At 40.1% G+C, this 25434-nt stretch overlaps 1 protein-coding gene across 4 annotated transcripts in view; it reads right to left on the reverse strand.

Moving 5' to 3' along the window:
* Window positions 1-25434, reverse strand: part of LOC140729445 (activating molecule in BECN1-regulated autophagy protein 1-like) — a 397371-nt gene that overhangs the window by 123451 nt on the left and 248486 nt on the right. For all 4 annotated transcript variants that reach the window (XM_073049187.1, XM_073049188.1, XM_073049189.1 and 1 more), the window contains one exon: window positions 21698-21808. In XM_073049187.1, the coding sequence (XP_072905288.1) occupies window positions 21698-21808 (111 nt within the window). The remainder of the gene's footprint in view (window positions 1-21697; window positions 21809-25434) is intronic.

The following is a 25434-nucleotide window of genomic DNA, read 5'->3' on the forward strand; positions in this document are numbered from 1 at the left end:
TAGAAACTGATGAATTAAACCTACAACCATATCAGAGTTCATGCTAGTCTTCAAAGATGAGCATTGTTAAAAATACATAACTTCTTAAAAATCAGTACTTTCTACAAAAACAAACGCATTTAATTCCTAATCCACTTTCAGGTTCACCTCATACTTTAATATCACACTCTCCAATTACAGTTTCCCTGCAAACAGTGTTAGACTATCCCTCTTACTGTCTTCAGGATTCTCCTCTTGCTGCCTTTGACCCTGCTCTACTGCCAACTCTAGGACTCTTCCAGCTTCTGCTGCTAACACCCCAGGGACCTACAGCTGTCTCCTCAGAGAAAGCACTGCACAGAAGTCTCCATCAGGTCCCTGAGACTTTAGGCCCAACTGTTGTGTCTTGCAAAGCACTTGAGCCTTTTTTTGTTGTGATTTAGCAAAATTTTCTGCATATGTAAAACAGAATTCTGAATAAACGTAGTTATTGCCTTATTGTAGTATAAACAACAGATTCTGCAGATGCTGGAAATCTTGAGCACATTAAAAATGTTGGAGGGACTCAGCAGGTCAGGCAGCATCCATAGAAGGGAAAGTTTATTCCCCCCCCTCCCAAAAAATGATGCCTGACCTGCTGAGTTCCTCCAACATTTTGTGTGTGTTGCCATATTGTAGTGTAACCAGTTTATCAACTTCTGTGAGAAATAATAGTACATGAAAAATATCTACCTGTTTGGAATTTAACCTGGAATTATACAAATATGAAATTCTTAAACTACTCATCCCAAGCTCCAAGCAAATTTGAAGAAACATGAACAATTAGCTTCTCCATGGAAATATTACAGGTCAAACTAACATCCAGCACTGAAAACCACTGCAAATGGAAGACTTCTCCCATGACAATTTTCTGAGCTTGTATTCACAGTAAAGGAGGCACCTAACGGAAGATGCCACCAGTAACAACGTGACCAAGGGCGACATCCTCCAGATGGTTCACAAAACTACTTCTTTCACTTCTTTTACTTTCAAAAGTTGTTCTGCTACTCTTGGAGCCTGTGATCAGGCCGATTCAGCGAGCTGCTGCTTCACTGTCTCTGAGGGTGTTTGCTGAGGAAGCATGTGACCTCGGGGCCAAGAAGCCTGCGAGTCCATGATCAACTCCATTCCTCACCAAGCTCGCCAACTGAAGCGTCAAGGAAGACTGAAATCAACGAGGCGAGAGTGGAACGCGAGCGGGTGTTCAGCAACGGATACCAGTCTCTCACCCGCTGCTGCCAGTGGAAGGTGTCTGCATGTGACAGTCTCTCTCTCCCTCTCAATTGATGCTGCTGGAGGATTGTGTTAGAGTCCTGGGTCTTGGGTAAGGTTTAATGGATTGGATTCTGTAGTTCACATTATGATGCCTGGACACTTTTGATTTAGTGTTTTACATTCTGTGTTTCCCCACTCTTTTTTTTAAACTGGTTGCACAATTTGTTTTTTTTTTGTACATGGGGGGAGGGTGGTTAATGTTTTTCTTTGAACAGGTTTCATGGATTTCTTAGTCTTGTAGCTATCTGTGGGAATTCGAATCTCAGGGTTGTAAACTGCATACGTACTTTAATAATAAATGTACTTTGAATGTTTAACTTTCAGGGAGGTTTAGCCTAAACTGACTACTTGGACCAACATGCTGCTTACCGCTTCTGGGAGTGAACAGCAACATTAGAACCTGTCATCCTGTTGTCTTTGAAAGATAGTTTGCAATAAAAATGGCAGCAGGGCAATGCGTTAAAAATGTCACAGGTGTATAATGCATTACAATTCCCAGTTGTATCTGTGGAAGTTGACAAGTTGTGTTGGGTTGCAAGCTAAGGATTGTTCTTTTTACAGTACTTACCAGCGAGAAAATCTAACTTGCATCTGCTGAAACTGACAAGCTATGCCTGCATGTCATGCCATTTCCAGAAGCCCTGGAAAAATACTGCTGCAGATGTTTGAGTGGGTGTGCATCCTGAGTGGGCTGATGAAGTCTGAAACATGACTTACCTCTGCAGGGCAGAAACTGCTTTACAGCTATAAGACAAATCCAGGGATGACAAGCAATAAGAAAAAAAACATTTATTTTTAAAACCACAATTGACTGAGATTTTAATGAATCAAAGTAACAATATTTTTAATATGGTCCAGTGGGAAGTAATTTTCTTCTTTTACGCCTAAGGATTTAAATTAAGATTCTCATCGTTTTCAAAATTTTCTTTAGGAGCTGCCCCTTTCAGCCTCCTATTCGGGCCTCTCTACTTTCCCTCACTTTGCATCAATGCAGAGCTTTAGCAATTTCTTATACCCTACTACTGGCATCAGTAGAGTTACAAAGTCACTCAGCATGAAAGCGAACCCTTCTGCCCAGCTGGTTCATGCTGAACCGTGTCTACGTCCACCTGGACAAAACGGCAAGCACTGTGAGGGTCACGTTTTTTGACTTCTCCAGTGCGTTCAACACCATCCGCTCTGCTCTGCTGGGTGAGAAGCTGACAGTGATGCAGGTGGATGCTTCCCTGGTGTCATGGATTATTGATTACCTGACTGGCAGACCACAGTACGTGCGCTTGCAACACTGTGTGTCAGACAGAGTGGTCAGCAGCAATGGGGCTCCACAGGGGACTGTCCAGTCTCCCTTTCTCTTCACCATCTACACCTCGGACTTCAACTACTGCACAGAGTCTTGCCATCTTCAGAAGTTTTCTGATGACTCTGCCATAGTTGGATGCATCAGCAAGGGAGATGAGGCAGAGTACAGGGCTACGGTGGGAAACTTTGTCACATGGTGCGAGCAGAATCATCTGCAGCTTAATGTGAAAAAGACCAAGGAACTGGTGGTGGACCAGAGGAGGGCTAAGGTACCGGTGACCCCTGTTTCCATCCAAGGAGTCAGTGTGGACATGGTGGAGGATTACAAATACCTGAGGATACAAATTGCCAATAAACTGGACTGGTCAAAGAACACTGAGGCTGTCTACAAGAATGGTCAGAGCCGTCTCTATTTCCTGAGGAGACTGAGGTCCTTTAACATCTGCTGGACGATGCTGAGGATGTTCTACGAGTCTGTGGTGGCCAGTGCTATCATGTTTGCTGTTGTGTGCTGGGGCAGCAGGCTGAGGGTAGCAGACACCAACAGAATCAACAAACTCATTCGTAAGGCCAGTGATGTTGTTGGGGTGGAACTGGACTCTCTGACGGTGGTGTGTGAAAAGAGGATGCTGTCCAAGTTGCATGCCATTTTGGACAATGTCTCCCATCCACTCCATAATGTACTGGTGAGGCACAGGAGTACATTCATCCAGAGACTCATTCCACCGAGATGCAACACTGAGCATCATAGGAAGTCATTCCTGCCTGTGGCCATCAAACTTTACAACTCCTCCCGCGGAGGGTCAGACATCCTGAGCCAATAGGCTGGTCCTGGACTTATTTCCACTTTGCATGATTAACTTATTATTATTTAATTATTTTTGGTTTTATATTGCTACATTTCTACACTATTCTTGGTTGGTGCGGCTGTAACGAAACCCAGTTTCCCTCGGGATCAATAAAGTATGTCTGTCTGTCTGAACCAGATTCCCATCTGATCTAATTCCATTTGCCCATATTTCTCTAAAACTTTCCTACCCATGCACTTGTCTAGTACCTTTTAAATGTTGTTAATGCACCTGTCTCAACTGCTTCCTCTGGCAGCTTATTCTCTATACTGACCAGTCTGATGAGCACTTTACATTTCTCAGTCTGCCAGCTGAACAAACTTACATTTTACAAACTCCATGGAATCCCACAACTAATTCTGCAGCTGCTGTATAACATATTTGCACAAGATTGCAGCTTTGCTAGATAAGTTGTTGTTGTGCAGAATTGATTTACATTATGGACTAAATTGACTGACAGAAAAAATGAATGTTGTCACTTCAATTTTCCACAGCTCTCAAAACAGGAAGATTGGAGAAATGACGCCTGATATGGCTTAATCAAAGGAGCCAAAAAATGTTTGAACAGGAATTTCTCATTTGAAGGATCATCACAGATGATTTATCAGGATCTGCACAGAACAAAGTGGAGCTGAAATGTGCAATTTTAGAAGAGGCAAAAATGAAAGTCATGGATCTTGAACTGAGTTAGCCTACCACTGACATTTCTTTTCCCAACTAATAGTCTATTTGTATAATTTATTGCAATGAACTATTTCTTTTGTGATGATATGACCAATTTTCTTTCTTGTGTCTTGCATTTTCTGCAGTAACACAATTACCACCACCACCCACAACTCTCCGCTGCACATCGATGGCTCATCCATAGAGATCATTAAGAGCACCACATTTCTTGGTGTTCACCTGGTGGAGAATCTCACCTAGTCCCTCAACATCAGCTCCACAGCCAAGAAAGCCCAGCAGCGTCTCTACTTTCTGCGAAGGTTGAGAAAAGACCATCTCCCACCTCCCCACATTCTACAGAGGACGTGTCGAGAGTATCCTGAGCAGCTGCATCACTGGCTGGTTCGGAAATTGCACCGTCTTGAGTCATAAGACCCTGCAGCGGATAGCAAGGTCAGCTGAAGGGATCATCGGGGTCTCTCTTCCTGCCATTATAGACATTTACACCACACACTGCATCCGCAAAGCTAACAGCATTGTGAAGGACCCCACCACCTCTCATACAAACTCTTCTCCCTCCTGCCATCTGGCAGAAGGTACCAAAGCACTTAGGCTCTCACAACCAGACTGTGCAACAGTTTCTTTCCCCAAGCCATTAGACTCCTCAATTCACAGAGACTAGTCTAACACCAACTTACACACACACACACACTCTCTCTCTCTCTCTCTACTGAACACCACTCCACTCCCTTTGCAATTTTTGCTAATTTCTTTCTCAATTCCTGATAAAACATTGTTTACATTTACATAATTTATTATATTGTAATTTGTCCTTTATTGTGTTTATTGTCTTGTTTATTAATTATTGTACTGTCTTGCACTGTTTTGTGCACTTTATGTAGTCCCATGTAGGTCTGAAGTCTAATGTCGTTTTGTGTTGTTTCACATAGTCTAGTGTATTTTTGTGTTGTTTCAGGTAGTCTAGTGTAGTTTTGTTGTTTCACGTAGCACCATGGTCCTGAAGGAACATTTTTTCATTTTTACGAGCAGTTATGGTTGAAATGACAATAAAAGTGACTTGACTTGAATTAGGTTGAGCAGTAGATAGAATTTTTCAAATATATCCTGCATTGACAAAACATACCAAATTAACCTCACACCATTTAAGAACACTAGATCTCCACAACTTTAATCAGCAGACTGGAACCGTAAAAGGGATATTCATAGAAACAGCGGGGAAAGGTGAAAATGCAGCTGACTCTGCTGCTTGGTTGCGCTGAAGTAACTACTAAAAGGCAAAGTTTTTTTTAAAAAAAGCAACTTTGGTGACTCCTGACTGTTAGTTTTACTTATTTAGAGATACAGCATGGGGAAGAGCGTACCAACCTTTCAAGTCATGCCGTAGCAATGCCCCAATTTAACTGTAGCTTAATCACGGAACAACTTACAATGACCAATTGCCCTACTAACCGGAACGTTTTTGGACTGTGAGAGGAAACCCACATATTCCATGGGGAGGATGTACAAACTTCTTACAGCAGACACTGGGATTGAACTCCGAACTCCAGCACCCCGAGCTGTAAAAGTGTCGCACTAACCACTGTGCGACTGTGGCGCCGTTCAGTATATTGTCGTTCAATTGTATCCAAATTATTACATGCTGTAATCTACACTGGAACTATGAATCTTATTTTAATTATTGATTCCAGTGTGATCTCTTACTCAGAGCTCCAGTGACCCAGACTCAGTCCTGTCCTCATGCTCTTCTGAGTGAAGTTTACAAGCCTTCCCTGTAAACAGGTTGACTTACTCTAGGTACTCTAGCTTCTTAACAAACCCCAAAGGTGGCTGGGCAGTTAATTAGCCATTTTAAATCACCCAGAGTGTGTAGATGAGTGGCAGAATCTGGGGAGAATGGATGGGAATGTGGGAGGTGGGGGAAGAAGAGAAAACAGTGGGTTATAGTGCAAGATGAAAACAAAAATGGGTGCAGTGAAAGTCTGCAAAGACCCAGAAGGGCAAAGAGCCTTTTCCTTGTGTTGTCCCTTAAGCAGCTTGCTCTTTTGCTCTTGATCATATGCTTTCACTAGCCTAAAATATTTATTGATTTTTTTCGAATAGCACTGGCCTTGGAATACTAATAGAAATGGGATAATGGAAATAGTAGTCATTAGACTCATGCTGACCACAGCCTCTGAAAGAGTGATGATGCTTTATTCCTGCAGAACTGTAAATATCTCTCAATTTTTCTTAAAAATACTTTGTGGAATTAAGCATCATTACATTTTCAGATGTGCATCCAAATCCCAGCACCTCAGTGAAACCATTTCTCATCTCCCCTCTAGGTTGCTTTGTAAAGTGTTTTACTCCTTGACTTACAGCATACTCAATGATCTATTTTATCTATCTGTTCCATAAAAATCTTTCATCATCCTCAAAATACCCTTTGGGTCTGGTTTAACTTTTCTAAGTGGCCAAGTGGATAAGGCTTCGGTCTAGTAGTCTGAAGGTCACTAGTTCGAGCCTTACCTGAGGCAGCATGTTGTGTGCTTGAGCAAGGCACTTAACTACACATTGCTCTGTGAGGACACCGGTGTCAAGTTGTATGGGTCCTAATGCCCTTCCCTTGGACAACATCAGTGGTGTGGAGAGGGGAGACTTGCAGCATGGGTAACTGTAGGTCTTTCATACAATCTTGCCCAGGCCTCAGTCATCATCGAAAATTGATGGACAGCCAAAGAATTTTTCTAAGCTCTTCTTACAACTGAAAACTCCCATCCAAATTAATATTTAATAAATCTCCCCTGTATCATTTTATGATCTTCCATCATTCCTGTTGGACTTCAGAAGTCCACAATATTCCAGATGATATCATGATGCAGGAAAGATTCACATGGGTGATACTGGGACTGGAGGGATTGAGCTGGAAGACTGAAGGGTAATCATACAGGGGTATATAGAATGAACAGGGGCACAGATAGGATGAATTTTCAGGGCAGATGCGTCTAAAACTAAAGGGCATAGATTTTTAGGAAACTAAGTTGCAACTTTTCCCACACAGAGGGAGCTGGGTATGCGGAACCAACTGCTAGGGAAATTGGCAGTGGTGAGAACAATTACAGGATCTTAAAGGTATTTGAATGGGTAAATGGATAGAAAAGGTTAGAAGGATATGGACCAAGTACTGGCAAATGGGACCAGCTCAGGCAGACATCTTGGTTGGCATGAATGTTATGGATGTTTGGCCAAAGGGCTAGTTTCCATGTTATATAACTCTATGAAAGCTATCCCAAAATTTAAAAAATTTCCCTTTTCTTTTTAATTCTACTCTCCAATTGAAGCAATTTGAACACCTGCCTGACCACTTTTATTTGCTTGCTCTGAGATTTAAGGATGTGTATTCTAACAGTCACTTCTGCTCAAATACTTTTCAAAATTGTGGGATTTATAAGACAGTCTTTGCAGAATGTTTGTTCTAAAGTCCATTACTCTTCACTTATCCATACTGAAAGTGGTCTCCCTAGCTTCTGGTATTTTTACCACCAATTCTATCACATCTAAAGCCTATAATTACAATCATCATGACTGAGCACTTGGTGAAGTTTTGAATCATCTGAAAATTTTATATTAATAAGTAATGCTGGCAATACTACAGCAAATCCTCCATCTATATAGTGCATCCATTCACAACCATTTGCTTTCGTGTGGAGACAATATTCTTTTAATACCACCAACTTCTCCTTATTAAGAAGATTGATGCCATCTGTGAGTTGACTGATAGATTACTTCTTGAGCCTTCATAAGGCATGATTTGTTTTGACAGAATTCAAGCTTTCTTCATTCAATTAGCCTTTAACTTTCCAAAACAAAGGGATTTGTTTATCTTTTGACAATTTCTTTATTATTCTGTCAATATTCCCCTCTATTTTGCAATTCTTCCCAGCATCTACTTCCTTTGCAAACAGAAATTTCAAATACTGATATAATACTTTATCCATATTACCACCTCAATGTGAAGATTTCCCTTCGAATCCTTAAAAGGTCTAGAAAATTTTCCTAGGTCATGATACAATGCCTATATTGCATTTCAATGGTACAAGCTCACTTTTCTTTGCTCTGCCTCATTGAATAATTACTTATGGATTATAAGCCTCAGGTTAATAATGACGAGAACAAGGAGAAATCCAAAGTAGAATTTCTAAATTGGAAGAAAGCTGACTGCAACCAGTGAGGATTTACCAGGGATTATATGAAGTAAAATTTTTATTGAAGAATGGGTGACCCTCGGAGAATAGATGTTTCAAGTATAGGGCTAGGTACATTTGCATAAGGAAGAAAGGTAAGGCCACTAAAGCTAGAGCTCGCTGGATGACATCTTGGCCAAGTGAAAAGGAAAATACAACAAAAGGATACCGGAAGAGTATGCAGTTACCAAAGATTCAACAGATAAGGGTTGTCTCAGATGGGGTCTACAGCAATTCTTAAGTGGGAGAGTGAGCAGCCAGAAACTGTGGTACATATTGGTATAATGACATAGGTAGGAAAAGGGATGAGTCCTAAACAGAGAAAATAGGGAGCTAGATAAGAAGCTAACGAGCAGGATCTCAAGAGTATGCTGCCCACACCATGCTCCAGTGAGTGCAAAAACAGGATGATTTGGCAGGTGAATATTTGGCTAAGGAACTGGTGTGGAGGGCAGTGTTTCAGATTTATGGATCATTGGTATCTACTCTGAGGAAAAGGTGAACTGCAACCAGAACTCTAAAGGGACCAATATCCTTCCGGGCGTGCTTACTATAGCTGGTGGGTAGGGCTTAAACTAGTTTAGTAAGGGGATTGGAACCAGAGTGATTGGTCAAAGGATGGGGCAGTTGGTGTACAGCAAGATGCAGTTTGTTGAGAGACTGAAAGAACAGGGTAAAACTGCTATCAGTTGCATGGGTTTAAATGTGTTTATTGTAATGCGAGACATATCAGGAAAAGAGTGATAAAATTAGAACATTGGCCAGTAAATGGAACTATGACGTTGTGGCCATTACAGAGCCTTGGCTATCCCAAAGGCTGGAATAGCTGATGAATGCTCCAGTTAGGAAGTTGAGGATCCAATTGCAGAGGGAGGTACAGAGGACCAGGTTCTGTAACTTTTCAGTTAGGATTGTGGGAATGATGTTATTAAATGCTGAGCTATAGTCGATGAACAGCATTCCTGACATAGGTGTTTATGTTGTCCAGGTAGTCTAAAGCCACGTGGAGAGCCATTGAGGTTACAACTGCCATTGACCTATTGTGGCGATAGGCAAATTGCAATGGGTCCAGGTCCTTGCTGAGGCAGGAGTTCAGTCTAGTCATGACCAACCTCTGAAAACATTTCATCACTGTGGATGTGAGTGCTACTAGGCGATAGTCATTAAGGCAGCCCACATTGTTCTTCTTAGGCACCTGTATAATTGTTGCACTTTTGAACTTCCACCCGTAGCAGTGAGAGCTTGAAAATGTCCTTGAATACTCCCACCAGTTGGTTGGCAAAGGTTTTCAGAGCCTTACCAGGTACTCCATCAGGACCTTCCACCTTGCAAGGGTTCACTCTCTTTAAAGATGGCCTAACATTGGCCTCTGAGACAGAGATCACAGGGTCATCAGGTACAGCAGGGATCTTCACAGTTGTAGCTATATTCTCACTTTCAATGTGGGCATAAAAGGCATTCAGTTCATCTGGTAGTGAAGCATCGCTACCATTCATGCTACTGGGTTTTGCTTTGTAGGCAGTAATGTCTTGCATACCTCGCCAGCGTTGTCGTACATCCGATGTCGCCTCCAACCTCATTCAAAATTGTCTTTTCAGCCTTGAAATAGTCCTCCACAAATCATATCTGGTTTTCTGATACAGACCTGGGTCACCAGACTTGAATGCCACGGATCTAGCCTTCAATAGATGACATAGCTCCTGGTTTATCCACAGCTTTTGGTTTGGGAATGTACAGTAAGGCTTTGTGGGCACACACTCACGCACACAGGTTTTAATGAAGTCGGTAACAACTGCAGCATACTCATTCAGATTCAAAGATGAATCCCTGAATACAGTGCAGTCCACCAATTCAAAGCAGTCCTGTAAATGCCCCTGTGTTTCCTCTGTCCATACCTGCTTGGACCTCACGACTGGTGCTGCAGTCTTCAGTCTCTGCCTATACTTGGAGTAGAAGTACAGGTGATCAGACTTCCTGAAGTGAGGGCGTGGAATAGCACAGTTGGCATTCTTGATGGTGGTGTAACAGTCGTCCAGTGTGTTGTTTTCTTTGGTATAGCAAGTGATCTGTTGATGGTAATTGCTTAGTGATTTTTCAGACTGGCCTGGTTAAAGTCCCTCAAAATGATAGTGAAGGTATTAGGGTATGATGTTTTGTGCATGTTGATTCCACTACTCAGGTCATATAAAGCCTGATTGACATTGGCCTGAGGTGGAATGTATACTACTATCAAAATGATCCGGGAAATCTTCCATGGTAGGACAGCACTTAACTGCTAGATATTCCAGGTCTGGTGAGCAGAATTGGTACAGCACTGATATATTTGTGCACCAAGAAGAGCTGATCATAAGGCATACTCCTCCACCTCTGCTTTGGTGAAACTCTACAGATCTACCCTGATGGTGCACAGGAAATCCACTGATCTGAATCGCTGCATCCGGTACGAAGGGGGTTAACCAGGATTTCCTGAAACAAAGGACATACGCGGTCCTAATGTCCCTCTGATTCAGCACCCTAGCTCTGAGATCATCAATTTTATTCACCAGAGACTGCACGTTTGCCAGCAAGATAGTCGGTATTGGGAGATTAAAACCCCATTTCCTTAAGCATACTTGTATCTCTGACCAGCAGCCACATTTCCTCCGAGGGCGAATCCATCCCCAATCGGCATTGTTTCCATCAGTTTTAAGTAGCAATAGTTCATTTAAACACATTAAGACATCTTTGTTGACTGTACTGATCTTGGAAGCAGTTGTGCTTTTTAGCTATATCAGGCTGAAATGAGAATATTTAATTGTATCCATTGAGAGTTCAGCTGCTACATGAGTCACCTCGAGGCACCCCGGAAGTAAATAATAGTGCTGCTGATATGGATGACCTGAACTTTCCTAATACTGAATAGCAGCTCCTCAGTGCAAAAGATGTAGATAGGGCAGAATTTGTTAAGTGTGTGCAGCAAAGGATTCCCGATACAGTATGGAGACAGGCTGACTAGATCAGTGACCATATTGGATCTAGTAGGCAATGAATCTCAGTGAGTTCATTAGCACAAATCTCTGAGTGGGAGAACATTTTGGAGACAGTGACCACAACTCCCTGACCTTTGCCTTGGTCAGGGATAGGAACAGATGGAATGGGAAAGTATTTAGTTGGGAGACGGCAAATTTTGAAGCTGTTAGGGAGCATAAATTAGGAATGATGTATTCACGGAAATGTAAAATGGATATAGGGAACACTTGCATGGCATCTGGATAGGTTTGTCCCATTGAGGCAGGGAAAGGATGATAGGGTGAATGAACTGTGGTTGACAAGAGATATGGAATACCTAGTCAAGTGGAAAATAGAAGCATAATTAAGGGTTAGAAAGCAAGGATCAGACAAGGCTCCTGAGAATTAAAAGGTAGTCAGGAAGGAGCTTATGTATGAACTTAGGAAACCTAGAAGGGAAGGTGAGACCTTAGTGACTCAGATTAACAAAGACACTAAGGTGTTCTACACTCACATGAAGAACAGGAGGATGACAACAGTGAGGTTAGGGATCAGGGATAAAAAAGAAAACGTGCTGGAGTCAAAGGTAGGGTAGATACTTTAATGAATACGTTGCTTCAGTATTCACAAGTGAGAGGGATCTTGATGAATGTGAGGTCAGCGTAGAACAGGCTGACAAGCTGGAATGCATCAAAATTAAGTAAGAGGATATATTGGAATTTTTTGAAAAGCATTAGGATTGATAAGTCTCCAGGGCCAGATGGGACATACCTCAGGAAGTGTGGAACGAGAGTGCTGCACCTTTGGTGATGATCTTTGCATTGTCACGGCCATATGAGTAGTGCCGGAGGATTGGATATTGGCAAATGTTATTCCTTTGCTCAAGAAAGGGAACAGGGATAATCTTGGGAAATATAGACTAGTGAGTCTTGTGTCAGAGGTGGACAATAACTGGAGAGGATTCTTAGAGAAAGGATTAACAAAAATTTGGAGAAGCATAGACTGATTAAGGATGGTCAATATGCATTTGCGAATAGCAGGTCCTGCCTCAGAAGCTAAGTGAACTCTTTCAGGAAGTGACAAAACATACCAATGAAGACAGAGCAGTGAATGTGGTGTCTACAGATCTTAGTAAGGAATTTGAGACCATTCCCCATGGTAGGCTCATTCCGAAAGTTAGGAGGCATGGGATTCAAGAAAACTCGGCCTCGTGGATTCAGAACTGGTTTGCCACATAGGTAAAGGGTTGTAGTAGATGAGGTGCATTCTACCTGGAGATTGGTGACCAGTGGAGTTCCTCAGCTATCTGTTCTGAGACTCCTGCTATTTGTAATTTTTACAAAATGACTTGAGTTGAGGAAGCGGAAGGGTGTCTTAGAAAGTTTGCATATGACAGAATGATTTGTAGTTTTGTGGATAGCAAAGAAGGTTTTTGAAGGTTACAATAAAACCAACTGAAACATTGTGATAGATGCATGGAATATGCTGCTGGGATGGCGGTAGAGGCAGATACATTAGGGGACATTGAAAGAAAAATGGAAGGCTAGGTGGGTTGGAATGGTTAGATTGATCTTGGAGTAAGTTAAAGGATCGACGCAACATCGTGGGTTGAAGGGTGTGTATCGTTCTATATTCTATAAGTAAATAGCAAATAAATAAATGAATAATAATAGATGAGAAATTAATTGACAACTATTAAGTGCGGGAACACCAGAAACCTGCATTATTGCTTGTGCATGGTCAACCGGCATAGTTAAATTATGATGATGTGCAGAGCTACGTTTCAGTTTCACAGACTTATTGCATCTTAACCAGTCTTGGAGTAATAGCAAAAGTGAGGTGGTCAAAGCAAGCATCCTGCTTACTGTGCTTTATGCTTGTTCCAATGATGCATTTTTAAGACTTTCTGCTTTCTTCTTTTGATGCAGTAATGGAAATAGAAAATACTAAATCTATACTAGTCTTTATATGGTGCCACAGTGAATCACAGTGGACTTGATTTAGGTTTCTTTTGACACTGATCAACAGAAAAGACTCTTGTGTTAAAGTAAAAACAAATTTCTACAAATTGGTCTAAATTAATTACAATTAGCATACACAAAATAACTGATTGCTTAAGTATTCAACCCTTTCAAGTCAGTATTTAGTAGATGCACCTATGGCAGGAATTACAGCATTGAGTCTCTGTGGATAGGTCTCCATCAGCTTTGCACATTTGGACACTGCAGTTTTTCCCCATTCTTCTTTACAGAACTGCTCAAGTTCTGGCAGCCTGTATAGGGATTGTAAGTAAACAGTCCTTTTCAAGTCCAGTCACAACTTCTCAACTGGATTGAGATCTGAACTCTGATTTGGCCACTAGAGGGGATTAACTTTGTTGTTATTAAGCCATTCCTGTGTAGCTTTGGCTTTATGCTTGGGGTCATTGTCTTGCTGGAAAACAAATCTTCCCCCAAGGTTGTGGTTCCGGTTGAAACTGCCTCAGGTTTTCCTCCAGGATTTTCTGCTATTTTGCTGCATTCCTTTTACCCTCTACCTTCACAAGCCTTCCAGGGTCTGCTACAGTGAAGCATTCCCACAGCATGATGCAGCCACCACCACGCTTCAAAGTAGGGATAGCGTGTTTTCGATGTGTGGTGCTTGGTTTATACTAAACACAGAGTTTAGTCTGATGGCCAAAAAGCTGTTTTGGTTTCATCACACCATAGAACCTTCTTCCAACTGACTTCAGAGTCTCCCATATGAATCCTGGCAAACTCTAGTCACGATTTTACTGTGAGTTTTTTTTTCAACCATGGCTTCCTCTTTGCCACTCTTCCATAAAGCTATGACCAGCAAAACACCCGGAAAAGTTGTTGTAAGTGCAGTCTCTCCCTACTTAGCCACTGAAGCTTGTATCTCCTTCAGAGTTGTCACAGGTCCCCCCTCACTAGACCCCTTCTTTCACAGTCACTCAGTTTTTGAGGACAGCCTGCTCTAGCAGATTTACAGCTGTGCCATATTCTTTCCATTTCTTGATGATTGACTTAACTGTACTCCAAGGGATATTCAGTAAGTTGGAAATTTCTTTGTATCCATCTCCTAACTTGTGCTTTTCAATAACCTTTTCATGGAGTTGCTTGGAGTGTTCTTTTGTCTTTGTGGTGTAGTTTTTTTGCCAGGACACTGACTCACCAGTACTTGGATCTTCCAGATACAGGTGTATTTTTCCTACAATCAATTGAAACTGTCTTATGAACACTTGAATTTTAGTCTATTATAAATCAAGTCCACCTGTACATTCAATGAGGTGGACCTCATTGTATATGGTTTATGATTATTTGCACTATTGTTTTGTTTGCTTTTAATTCTGTACAGAGAGAGCTCAGGGAAACCGGCATCAAATTCCTTGTATGTGACTACTTCTGCAATCAATTATTTTGTGTTATAAAGAACCATAGAACATTACAGCACAGAAACAGGCCTTTTGAAATTAATTTAGATCACTTTGTAGAGATCTGTTTTCACTTTGACATGCAAGTCTTTTTCTGTTGATCACTGTGATTCAAGTTGTAAAACAATAAAATATGAAAACTTTCAAGGCAGATGAATACTTCTTATAGGCCTTGTATATACATTTTATCTGCACTCTCCAAACTTGCTTTAACCTGCAGTAATCAATTGCATTGGCAGATCAGCAGCAACAAATTGTTAGGTATTTTGTATTCAAGATAAAATATAAAGCAGGAGCAGTTGTGATAATCATGGTTTTTTATTATTGAAGTGGAGAGCAATGTTGATTGGAGTGTAAAATATTCATGCTTTATCTCCCTTCTGGAGCTTCAAATAATCAGAAATAAAGCACAATTTCCAAGATTAAAATAATCCGCATGCAACCATCACTAAAAAGTCCCCTGGAAAATTGAATCTCAATAGAATGGAACTTTTCAATGCAGAAAAATCCTCAAGTTGAGTTCAAGTAAACTGCTCAAACTACTTAAACCAGCATTACAATGTTTCATTAAAACTGCATGCAAGCCTGCACCAGCTACAAAAATCTGGCTACTTTTTTAAAAAAAAGAGATAGATTTTGTACATTTTGTCTAAAAGGGACTGCAAACTACTCCATGCATAGACTGCTTCAGCTTGAATGATCACTTGATACCAAGTCCTTGCTGACATTAAAAATACAATGTTTCCCATGCCATGTTAACAATCAATTAAGGGAAATTAGGGTCTCAATGCTGGCATTTGGACCCGTGCGAGGATTCTGAATCATTCCTATACTTACCCTTCCAATGAATTTGGAGGGTTTTCCACGGACAACATTTGTGAGTATTTCCCAGGTTATCAAAGTCCCTCTTCAATGCTCGCATTATCATGCTTAAAAATTTCCATAGCTTTGCACTTCAAATTAGCACCCAGCCTGACAACTTCAAAGGTTCTCCATATCTCTACAGCATGAGTGGCCATGACTTAAGCTACATCCACACTAGACTGGATAATTTTGAAAACACTGGTTTTGCATAAAAACACTATGCGTTTTTGAAAATATCTCTATCCACATTGAAACGGAGATTTCGGCGAATCTCCTCCTACTGCGCATGCGCAGGACACACCTACCGAAAACAAGCGACATGTTTGGTGTTGAATCTCACCGTAAAAGTGCGTGTTTGTGTAGTTACAGACTAGAAAAACTTAAAATGACGGACAGCTGTTGGCTTTCGCGCAGGAGAACAAAATTTAAAAAAACAAATACTGGAGCGTATGGAGGCAACCGACGGAGTTCACGGACAGATTGACCCGGCTGATGACGAACATTGAAAAACTGACTAACTCTGTTGCATTAATAAAGCACCCTGTTAAATGTGCATCAGTGTTATCTTGTATTTCCATACAATGTTACAGCAGGTGGTTAGACATCTATTGTCGGAGAAGTACTTGCATAAATAAGTAAACCACCATCATATGAGCAAGGACAGAAAACAGGGCAAAGTGAGTATACTTATTTATTCAGTAAGTTATGGGTCAAAATATTTGGTGAGTACATTTCTAACTCTTCTGACTTCAGACTCGTTGCCGTCTGTTCTGAAATTGTTAGGTTACGTTCAAGAAAACAATGAAATAGCGTGTTGCCGTCTGATAGTGCTTTCGGATTTCTCCGGTTACCCCGTCCACACTGATATGCCCGAGCAGCGTTTTCAAAAATACCCACCCTAGAAAGCATTTCTGAAAAGCTCCGGTTTCGGGGGACAAAAACGCAGTTTTAGTCTGGACGGAGGGTAAAGACGAAGAGAAAAAGCTTCAGTTGTGGATTTATCCGGTGTAGTGTGGACGTAACCTGAATTCATTTGCCTGGCTCATTCTCAAACTCTGGAATTCCTTCCCTAAATTTCTATTGCATACTATCTTTCTCCCTCCTTTACAATTCAACACGTTCTTCAAATATGTGATATCACCACACAAAAAGATGTATTTTTCAGAAATGCAAAGAACATAAACAAATAAACCCATGTATTAACTTTGGGTCTATAATTTACAAGCAGTTTAATAAATGTCCTGCTTGTAATGAAGTTCTAAAATCAATTCAAGACAGTTTTCCAGATCAGTCTCTTTTAGAACTAGAAAGACAACAAATCATTATAAGACCATAAGACACATATATTCAGTTATGTCAATTAATCAAAAAGTCGTCATTAGCACATATCCTTTAGCAAGGAACACCTTGAAACAAATGACAGAATTTGATTTTTGGTTTGAATCTGAGAAATCGAAATCATAAAATAAATTTTCAAATTGAAGTGACAAAGACAGAGGCAAATGACAAAAGAAGTGGCTCAGTAAAATGGGTAACTTCCCAAACAGATTAAATAACATGGCGGTGAACTGGTTAAATCATGAGAATGGTGAAAATAAGGTCTACACTAAGCACCAAGATAATCTAATTCAGATTTTTAAAAAATCATTGAGCACTGCTGTTCATAAATTATTTACCAATATCCTCCATGGAAAATAATCTCTTATATAAGAATCCGGAGCACAACAGTGTGCCCTCTGAAATGGCTAGGCAAGTCATTAGCTGCTGCTTCACCACATTCTTGAGGGCAATTAGGGGTGGACAATCTGCAGTTGCTTTTGCACTGAAGGCCACATCTCCTTAACAAACACAACACCGCACTTGGCAGGAATAAAAAAAGCAGGCCATACTCTTAAAATGACAAAGGTTCAATTTTGTATGTTATGAATAAATATATTTATTATGAGAGATGGTATTTTAAAAAAGTGCATAAGTGCAACACAACATGGATGCCCAACAAATTGGGAGAGTGCTAAATGAAATACAGAAAATATTATGAAGATAAAAACCTAATAGAAAATCTGCTTATAGTCATTTTAAGGGAAACAGCAAAGTAAAAGAAGTACATGTTGACCCTGCTTTGGGTGATTGGCTAAGCTGAATATATTTAGTTGAATCATTCAGATGATGAATATATTTTGTAAACAAACATAGGTTCCAGCAATGAACCCTGTGGTACTCCACCAGTTGCTACCTGCCCCTCAAGACCTGCTTGTTTCTATGGAGATACAAGAGACTGCAGACATTTGGAATTGGGAGCTACAAACAATCTGCTGAAAGAACTCAGCAGGTCAAGCAGCATCAGTAGGAGAAAAAGCGTTGATGTTGTGTGTCAAAACCTTGCATCAAAACTGGGAATGGAGAGGTGAGATGGCTGGCTCAAAGAGAAAGGGAGAGGCAAGAAAAGATGCTGAGGCAATTGGTGGACTGAGGAGGGGTGTAAGATAATGGGCAGGTGGTGTCAGATAGGGGAGGTGAGCAGGAGAAGAGTTGGAAGGCATGTGAATGATAGTTGGAGACAGAGGGAAGAAGAAGAAAATGTAACAGATGGACCAAGGTGTGGGGAGGGGAGCGTGAAGATGGGAGGCAGTTGCCAGAGGGAGATAAGGAGAAATACAAAATGTTACCAATGCTACATTCAGATAAGTGAAGAAAATGAGAATGGAAATCACTGAAGGAAAAAAAATGGCAAGAAGATGTCCATTGGAATTAGAAAGGAAATGGGGGGGGGGGCACTGGTGAGGGAAAAGTTTTGTGGAAAGTATGTCAACTCCACTCTCATTCATCTCTCCTACTTGGAACTAGTTGCCAGCCATCTTACACTCATCAGTCCACCAAACACCTCAGAGTCCTTTCTCACTTCTCCACATCTCCTCTCTATGGTGGCCATCTTGCCACTCCTCTCTCAGTCGTGATACAAGGTTTCAACCTGAAATGGTGACATGTTCTTTCCTTCTATAGATGCTACTCAACCTGCTGAGTTCCTCCTGCAGATTGTTTGTGCCTTCTTGTTTTTTTCTGTTCCATGTCTGCCAAGCAGTTGTCCAATCAGTTCTTACGCCCAATCCTGTGCTTTAATTGTGTAGCTAATATCTGATGTGGGATTTTATCAGAAGCCTTCTGAAAGCTCAACTTCATCCACTCCATTCTTAACATCCTCAAAGAATAACATGTTAAGATTGATTTTCATTCTTTAAATTCAAGTTGTCTTTGTCTGATCTTGTCACTATTTTCCAGGTGCTCTGGTATTATATTTTTAAAGAGCGGATATGAGCATTTTCCCCACAGTTAGTGTCAGATTAATTGGTTTATAATTCCCAGTTTTCTTTCTATCTTCTTTATTTTTGAAACTGCGGGGAAATCAACAATGAAATTGGAATTGTATTGTATATACAAAGCTGGTCTTGTATACTGTTCATACAGATCAATTCATTGCACGATGCATTGAGGTAGTACCAGGTAAAACAATAACAGAATGCAGAATAAAGTGTAACAGCTACAGAGAAAGTGCAGCACAGATAAACAATAAAGTGGAAAATCATAATGAGGTAGACTGAGATCAAGACTCAATCTTAACAGGGAACATCAAGGTGATGAGGCAGGTACAAGGCAGGAAATTGTTTAACTGAAAAAAAATGATGGTGGTGATGGCAACTTCAGCATACTTCTTTCTATCAATATTAACTTTTAACAAAATCTATAAAAACAAGTAGCATCACTCATAATCAATGGACCGAATAGCCTAATTCTTCTCCAATGTCTTATGGCCTTAGAGATATCAACCATTCCTTGCTGGTTCAAAGTCATCTCCTCCAATATAAATTGTGTAGTCTTTATAATTTACATAGTTCCAAATAGTGATTTTGAGAAAAGAGTTGGGAATTTCTTCTTTTGTTTGGGACACTATGTCACTTGATTGCGACAGAAGGCTGTCGTCAAACAGTTTCTAACTAGTGTCAATCACATGCAGTTATGTGGTCATTACACTGTGATTAGAACAAACAGTTTTTAAATAGTGTCAGTTGTTTGTGTTTGTGTTCAAAAAGCAACAAGTTTAATTATTGATAGTTAGCAAGAAATAAGCAGTAAGATTATTCTGAAGTGTTTTGCTCACTGTGATTTCAAGCATTCAGGCTTGGAGATGCCAGAAACAGACGGAAATGAAAATTAAACAATTTGACTATTTCAACAAGTTAGAAACTACAATGAATTTGAAGTTATTGATAACCATCTTGAGTGTTACAATGAAAATGATTTGGAGTATGCAATCATCAAAAAGACCGTATGAAGGCAGTCTACTATCTGCAGTATATATCTGAGCTGATTTTGTTCATTTACAGTCAAAGAAATACGGCAGAGTACACTGGATGAATTCCCCCATCAAGAACTATGAGGAACTAATACACAATTTTATAGTACTGTAGTGGTATTAGTAATATTCTAAACTTGTTCTGTATTTCATATAAATACCCAATTTGCTACTCAGTTAAACGGTCGCTTGTCTTTTTTATACACTTTAAACTATTTCCATGAAACTTCAGCTAATTGGGGTAGCCACTTAATTGGGCCAAAATAAACTGGTCCTGATGTGTCCCAATTAACAGGAATCCACCGTTTCTGGAAAAACAAATGGCTTTTGTATTGTCTTTCTGGTGATAATTACAGTTCAGTGTGGTGTAAGAATGTCTTCTGGAAGCTGCTTCCAATCCTGATTCAGGTCTCTATTGTCTCAATACTTGTATGTTAAATGAAGAAAGTATGGATGGTTTATAAGCAATTCGACAGGCCATAAATTGAGGCCTCAATACCAATCAATTTTCCAAAAAAAAAATCCTTTAAATGGGTTATACTTGCTGAAATGTCACTGAACTTCAAATAAAAAAAAAACAAAATTCTGTTCAACATATATGCTCTCATCACATTCCCCCAACAATCACCAAGGTTGGATTGAAAATCATTATATTAACAGTCTAACACTGGCCTCAAGGATGACCTCTATGGCTTTACCTGAACTCTTAAGTTAAAATTTTTATGGTAAAAAGATCAAAGGATATCAAAAGATACGGTCTCAGCCTGAGCACACATCCCTCAGCATCAGTGGCTCCACAGTGGAGAGAGTGGAAAACATCAAGTTCCTTGGGGTGCAGATCTTGGACAATCTCACCTGGTCCAGGAACTCCACTGGGATTGTGAAACGAGCCCAGCAGAGACTGCACTTTCTGAGGAAGGATAAACAAGCATCACTCCCCACTAACATCTTAACTACATTCTACAGAGACATGGTTGAGAGTGTGCTGACCTTTTGCATCACAACCTGGTACTCCAGCTGCAGTGCTGCCGACAAAAAAGCCTTGCAGAGGGTGGTTAGGGGAGCAGAGAAGGTTATTGGGGTCTCCCGACCTTCTGTCCAAGACCTCTTTCAGAGTCGATGCCTCCAGAAGACACGGTACATCATTAAAGACCCTTCACACCCTCTCCATGAACTGTTTGTTCTTCTGCCATCAGGTAAACGTTACAGGAGCATCAAAACTAAAACCACAAGGCTACTAAACAGCTTCCTCCCTTAGGCAGTCAGACTGCTAAATAGCTGCTCTGCCTGACTCTGCTTTGGACACTTTTAACTTGCACTAGACATTTATAACTTGTTTTTAACTGACATGTGGCTGTTGTGTTTTTACTATTTATTGTTATGTTTATTATTTAGTGTTGCGTTTGTTATGTTATGATTGCACCGCCCCGGGAAACGCTGTCTCATTCTGCCCTGCAGAGCTGATGTACGGTTAGAATGACAATAAAGTTTTTGAATCTTCAATACAGTGTCAGGAATCACGACCAGGTTTCAGAACTGTAAGGACCATCCCAAAAGATCACAAGAAAAATCTAATGTCTGAGGGAAAAAAACTCTGTACACTGTTCCTCCACATGCTGTGTATCATTCAACTGACTCATTCAAGAAACTTCAAAAGAGCATTCTCAATGCAAAGACCCACTCACTTGTGTCCTGACAAACTTGCCAAAGCACTTACCATTACTGATTTCTGGAAGGTCAAATTTGGTGAAGTCCCACCACTGGAGGCGATAAGTGATGTTGGCAATATTACTGGCCACTGCAGACTGCCCATCGCCTATCACAGCACCTGAAATTAAAGAATACGAGTAACAATTGATTAAGAAAAACCCTACAATTACACCACAGGTAGTTAAATACAAAAAGGTGGGGTGGTGAATATTTCACTCCCAATTCTTCCAAAATAATTTAGTCCAATTTGTTAACTTTATTACTAAAAATATGGAGTAATAGACATTTATTAAACTTGCACCCAGCTCCAACCACTGCATGCATTCACATGGACCATCACTTCAAAATATAAATCAATAAAGTTTGTGGCAGGAAAATGCAAACTTGTGCATCTGCAATTGTAGACTCTTGTGCATCTTCCTTGGTAGTCAACCTCCAGATGATAGACCCAGCATAGTAATTATTTTCTTTGCTAATCTCCCTCTTTCTTTCCTGGACCAAGTAATTTGTCACATTTTTTTTCATTCAGAGCACTTTAAAGATGTGCTATAACATTAAAGGAACGATACAAATGCATGATGTTGACGTCACTCCCTCAATATATGCAAATCAACTCAACTCGAAAGCAGGGTTCCCCAGTGTTTCCCCACTCACTGTATGTCACAGTTCCTCTATGAAGAGTGGTGCCAAGATAACCGAATAAAGATAATGAATGTAACACTAGCTCAGAAATCAGAAATTGGCCCTCACTCCAGTAATTCAGAGCATAATAAATCCAAAAAACACTGCAATACTAAGGAAACTGGTGCTAATCTGTTTTGGTTGAGATGGTTATGTTAAAGCTTCTAACACAATGGAATTGATTTCAGGTAATTATTGAAGAGCGAGCCAAGGTTCGGAACAACAATAATATATCAACTTATAGTATAAAAGCAGAATTGGTATAAAAAATTACAACCAACCATTTGAAACGCCACAGTAAATTCAAAGTTCAAAGTAAAGTTAATATCAAAGTACATATATATTACCATACACATCACTCAGATACAGCAATCTTACCCTTAGGTTCTCAAAGTTCAAAGTACAAAGTATGCATACTATAAGCAACTTGGAGTTTTGTCTCCTTACAGATAGGCCACAAAACAAAGAGAACCCACTGGAACTCATTAAAGAAAAGACCATCAAACACCTAATGTGTGGAAGATAAAACAAGTCATACAAACAATAAGAGTAAGCAAATAACATTCAAAATTGAAGTTCACGAAAGTGAGTTGACAGCCATGAAGTGCTTTGGAGAGACTTGTTCTCCAGTGATTGTACATTTGCTAACAAGATGCTGGGTAGACGAACATCCAGTCCTTGACATTACAATCTGGCTTGGAGTCCTACCCCTCTTCTGGCCATGGTGATGTACCTTCATCCTGTAAAGGTGCTGTACCTGTACGTTTGAGCATCAAGCTCACTGAGCCCTTCAGAAGATCATGAAATCACTAGTTCATTAAGACAATTCACAAGTACTGTATGTTGCTTAAAGAGAATTTCCAGGCTGCAGATTGAAGTGAAAGTAATTCAGAAGAGGTTTATTTAAATGCTTTTGCTTCTGCAATGAAATCTAAACTACTATCATACTACACAAAGCAAAATGTGTCTTTGGATGAAAATTTACTTGTTGCATCTGTTATTGTTCCATGAAAAACAGATATTATTACTGCTTTAATAATCATGCGCACAAATTGCAAGATCAGTAACTCCAAATAATTTCCTAAATTGACATGGTAATGGAACGCCTTGCCAGATTAAACCATTTATAACTGCAAGCATTGTAAACAGAAGAGTTAAATATTTCATATTCAGTCCTGATGACCATTATACATTTTCATTTTGAATTACTCAAAAATTATAGCGTACACAGATGCATTCAAAGGTCTTTAATTGCAAAGTGCAAGAAAGAAAATACCACAAGAGAATGTATTCTGTAAAGACTTTGATTTCTGCTATCATTATTCATTTGAAGTATATGGGTAACATGGGCCCTGCCAACATACAATCACAATCTTTAATTGCCTTCAAGTTAAGGAGATGGTCCCACAGTGCAATTAAATGGAGATGTCTCTGCTTTTAGACTATTAATAATACTAAATATCCAAATCACGATGATATCCCTGTGCATTTCCCCTACCCTTAACTAACGTCATTGCTGATAATTTATCTCTGCATCAAGTTCCTGGAATAACTTTGATTGCCTTAATATCTTGAAAACCTACCCAGGTTCAATCCCGACCTCTGGTGCTGTGTGGAGTTTACATCGACTTCCTGTGGCAGTGAGGATTTCTTTCAGGTGTTCCAGTTCCCTCTCACATGCCAAAAATATGTAATCTGGTATGTTAATTAGCCACTAAGTTACACCTAGAGTACAGGCGAGTGGTTAAATCTGTGCAAAATTGATGATAGGGACAACCTTCATAATCCTCAAGTAGCAAATTCTAAAAATTCAGTACCATCAAAGCAAAGAAATTTCTCTCAAGTCTTTGATGACCAATATCTTAACTTGAAGACACAAGAAAAAATGGTTGCAGGAACCTGGTGGAACAAACAAAATGCTGGAGGAACTAAGCATCATTGGTGAAGTGAAATGGACAGTAGATGTTTAGAATCAAGACTCCTCATCTGGTCTGCAGCTCAACAGAGAAGCTTAGGTAGAAAATCTGCAGGGGTAACTCAGTAGGTCTGAGGAGCATCTACAGGCGGGACAGGAATTGCCGATGTTTTGCATTGAGACCTTGTATCTTGATTTGCAAATGTGACCATTGATAGCTAGATACAGTCATGAGGAGAAACATTAACCCCACTAAGCCACACAAGAATTCCTTGTTCTTCTAAATTCAAGTATAAACCTAACTGAAAATTAAATAAAAACCTATGATGCTGTAAATATGAAACAATAATAGAAAAATGCTGGGAATACATATCAGATCAGGAGGAACAACTCACATTTCAAATAAGTGACCCTTCATCAGAACAGAAAATGTGAGAAAACAAGTCTGCTTAAGGCAGCACAGGGGAAGAGGGCTGAGGAAACAAAGTGTATTCCCAGGAACCAATCTGGTGAACCTCACTGTACTCCTTTCATTGCAATGAGGTCAGATGCACAATATTCCTAATGCAGCATCACCAGACTCTCTATCACTCCAGTACGCCAGCTTTATATCTTTCAATAAAGAACATATCATTTGGCTTCATAATTGCATGCTATATCAGCATATTAACTTTGTGTATGTGACTCGTGTAGAGGGTACACCGCCCCTCCAAACAACATCTTTCTACCTCTCACCTTTTCCCAAATACTCTTCTTTTTTCCCTCATTGTGAAGGACCTACTATTTTTCCACATGTAATCCCATTTTCTATCTTTGGGCCTGTCTATACTGTATGTTGTCCTGAAGTACATCTGCATCCTCACTACACACACTATCATCCAGCTCTGAGTCAACAGCAACCTTGGATAAATCACATTTGATTAACTCAGTCAAATTGTGGACACGTAGGAGTCCAGCACTGGTTCCTGCAATCACATAAGGCACAATCCTCCAAACCTGACATAAGGTTTTACATCTACTTTGTTTTCACTCAATTAAACAACCCTGAAACCATACAAGTATATGCTATGTGCTCTAACTTTATTCTATAATTCCCAGTTTTCTCCCTCCTTCCTTTGTACATAATGGGGTTACATTAATGGAATCAT

Source organism: Hemitrygon akajei, chromosome 6 (assembly GCF_048418815.1).
Source record: "Hemitrygon akajei chromosome 6, sHemAka1.3, whole genome shotgun sequence".
Classification (NCBI taxonomy): domain Eukaryota; kingdom Metazoa; phylum Chordata; class Chondrichthyes; order Myliobatiformes; family Dasyatidae; genus Hemitrygon; species Hemitrygon akajei.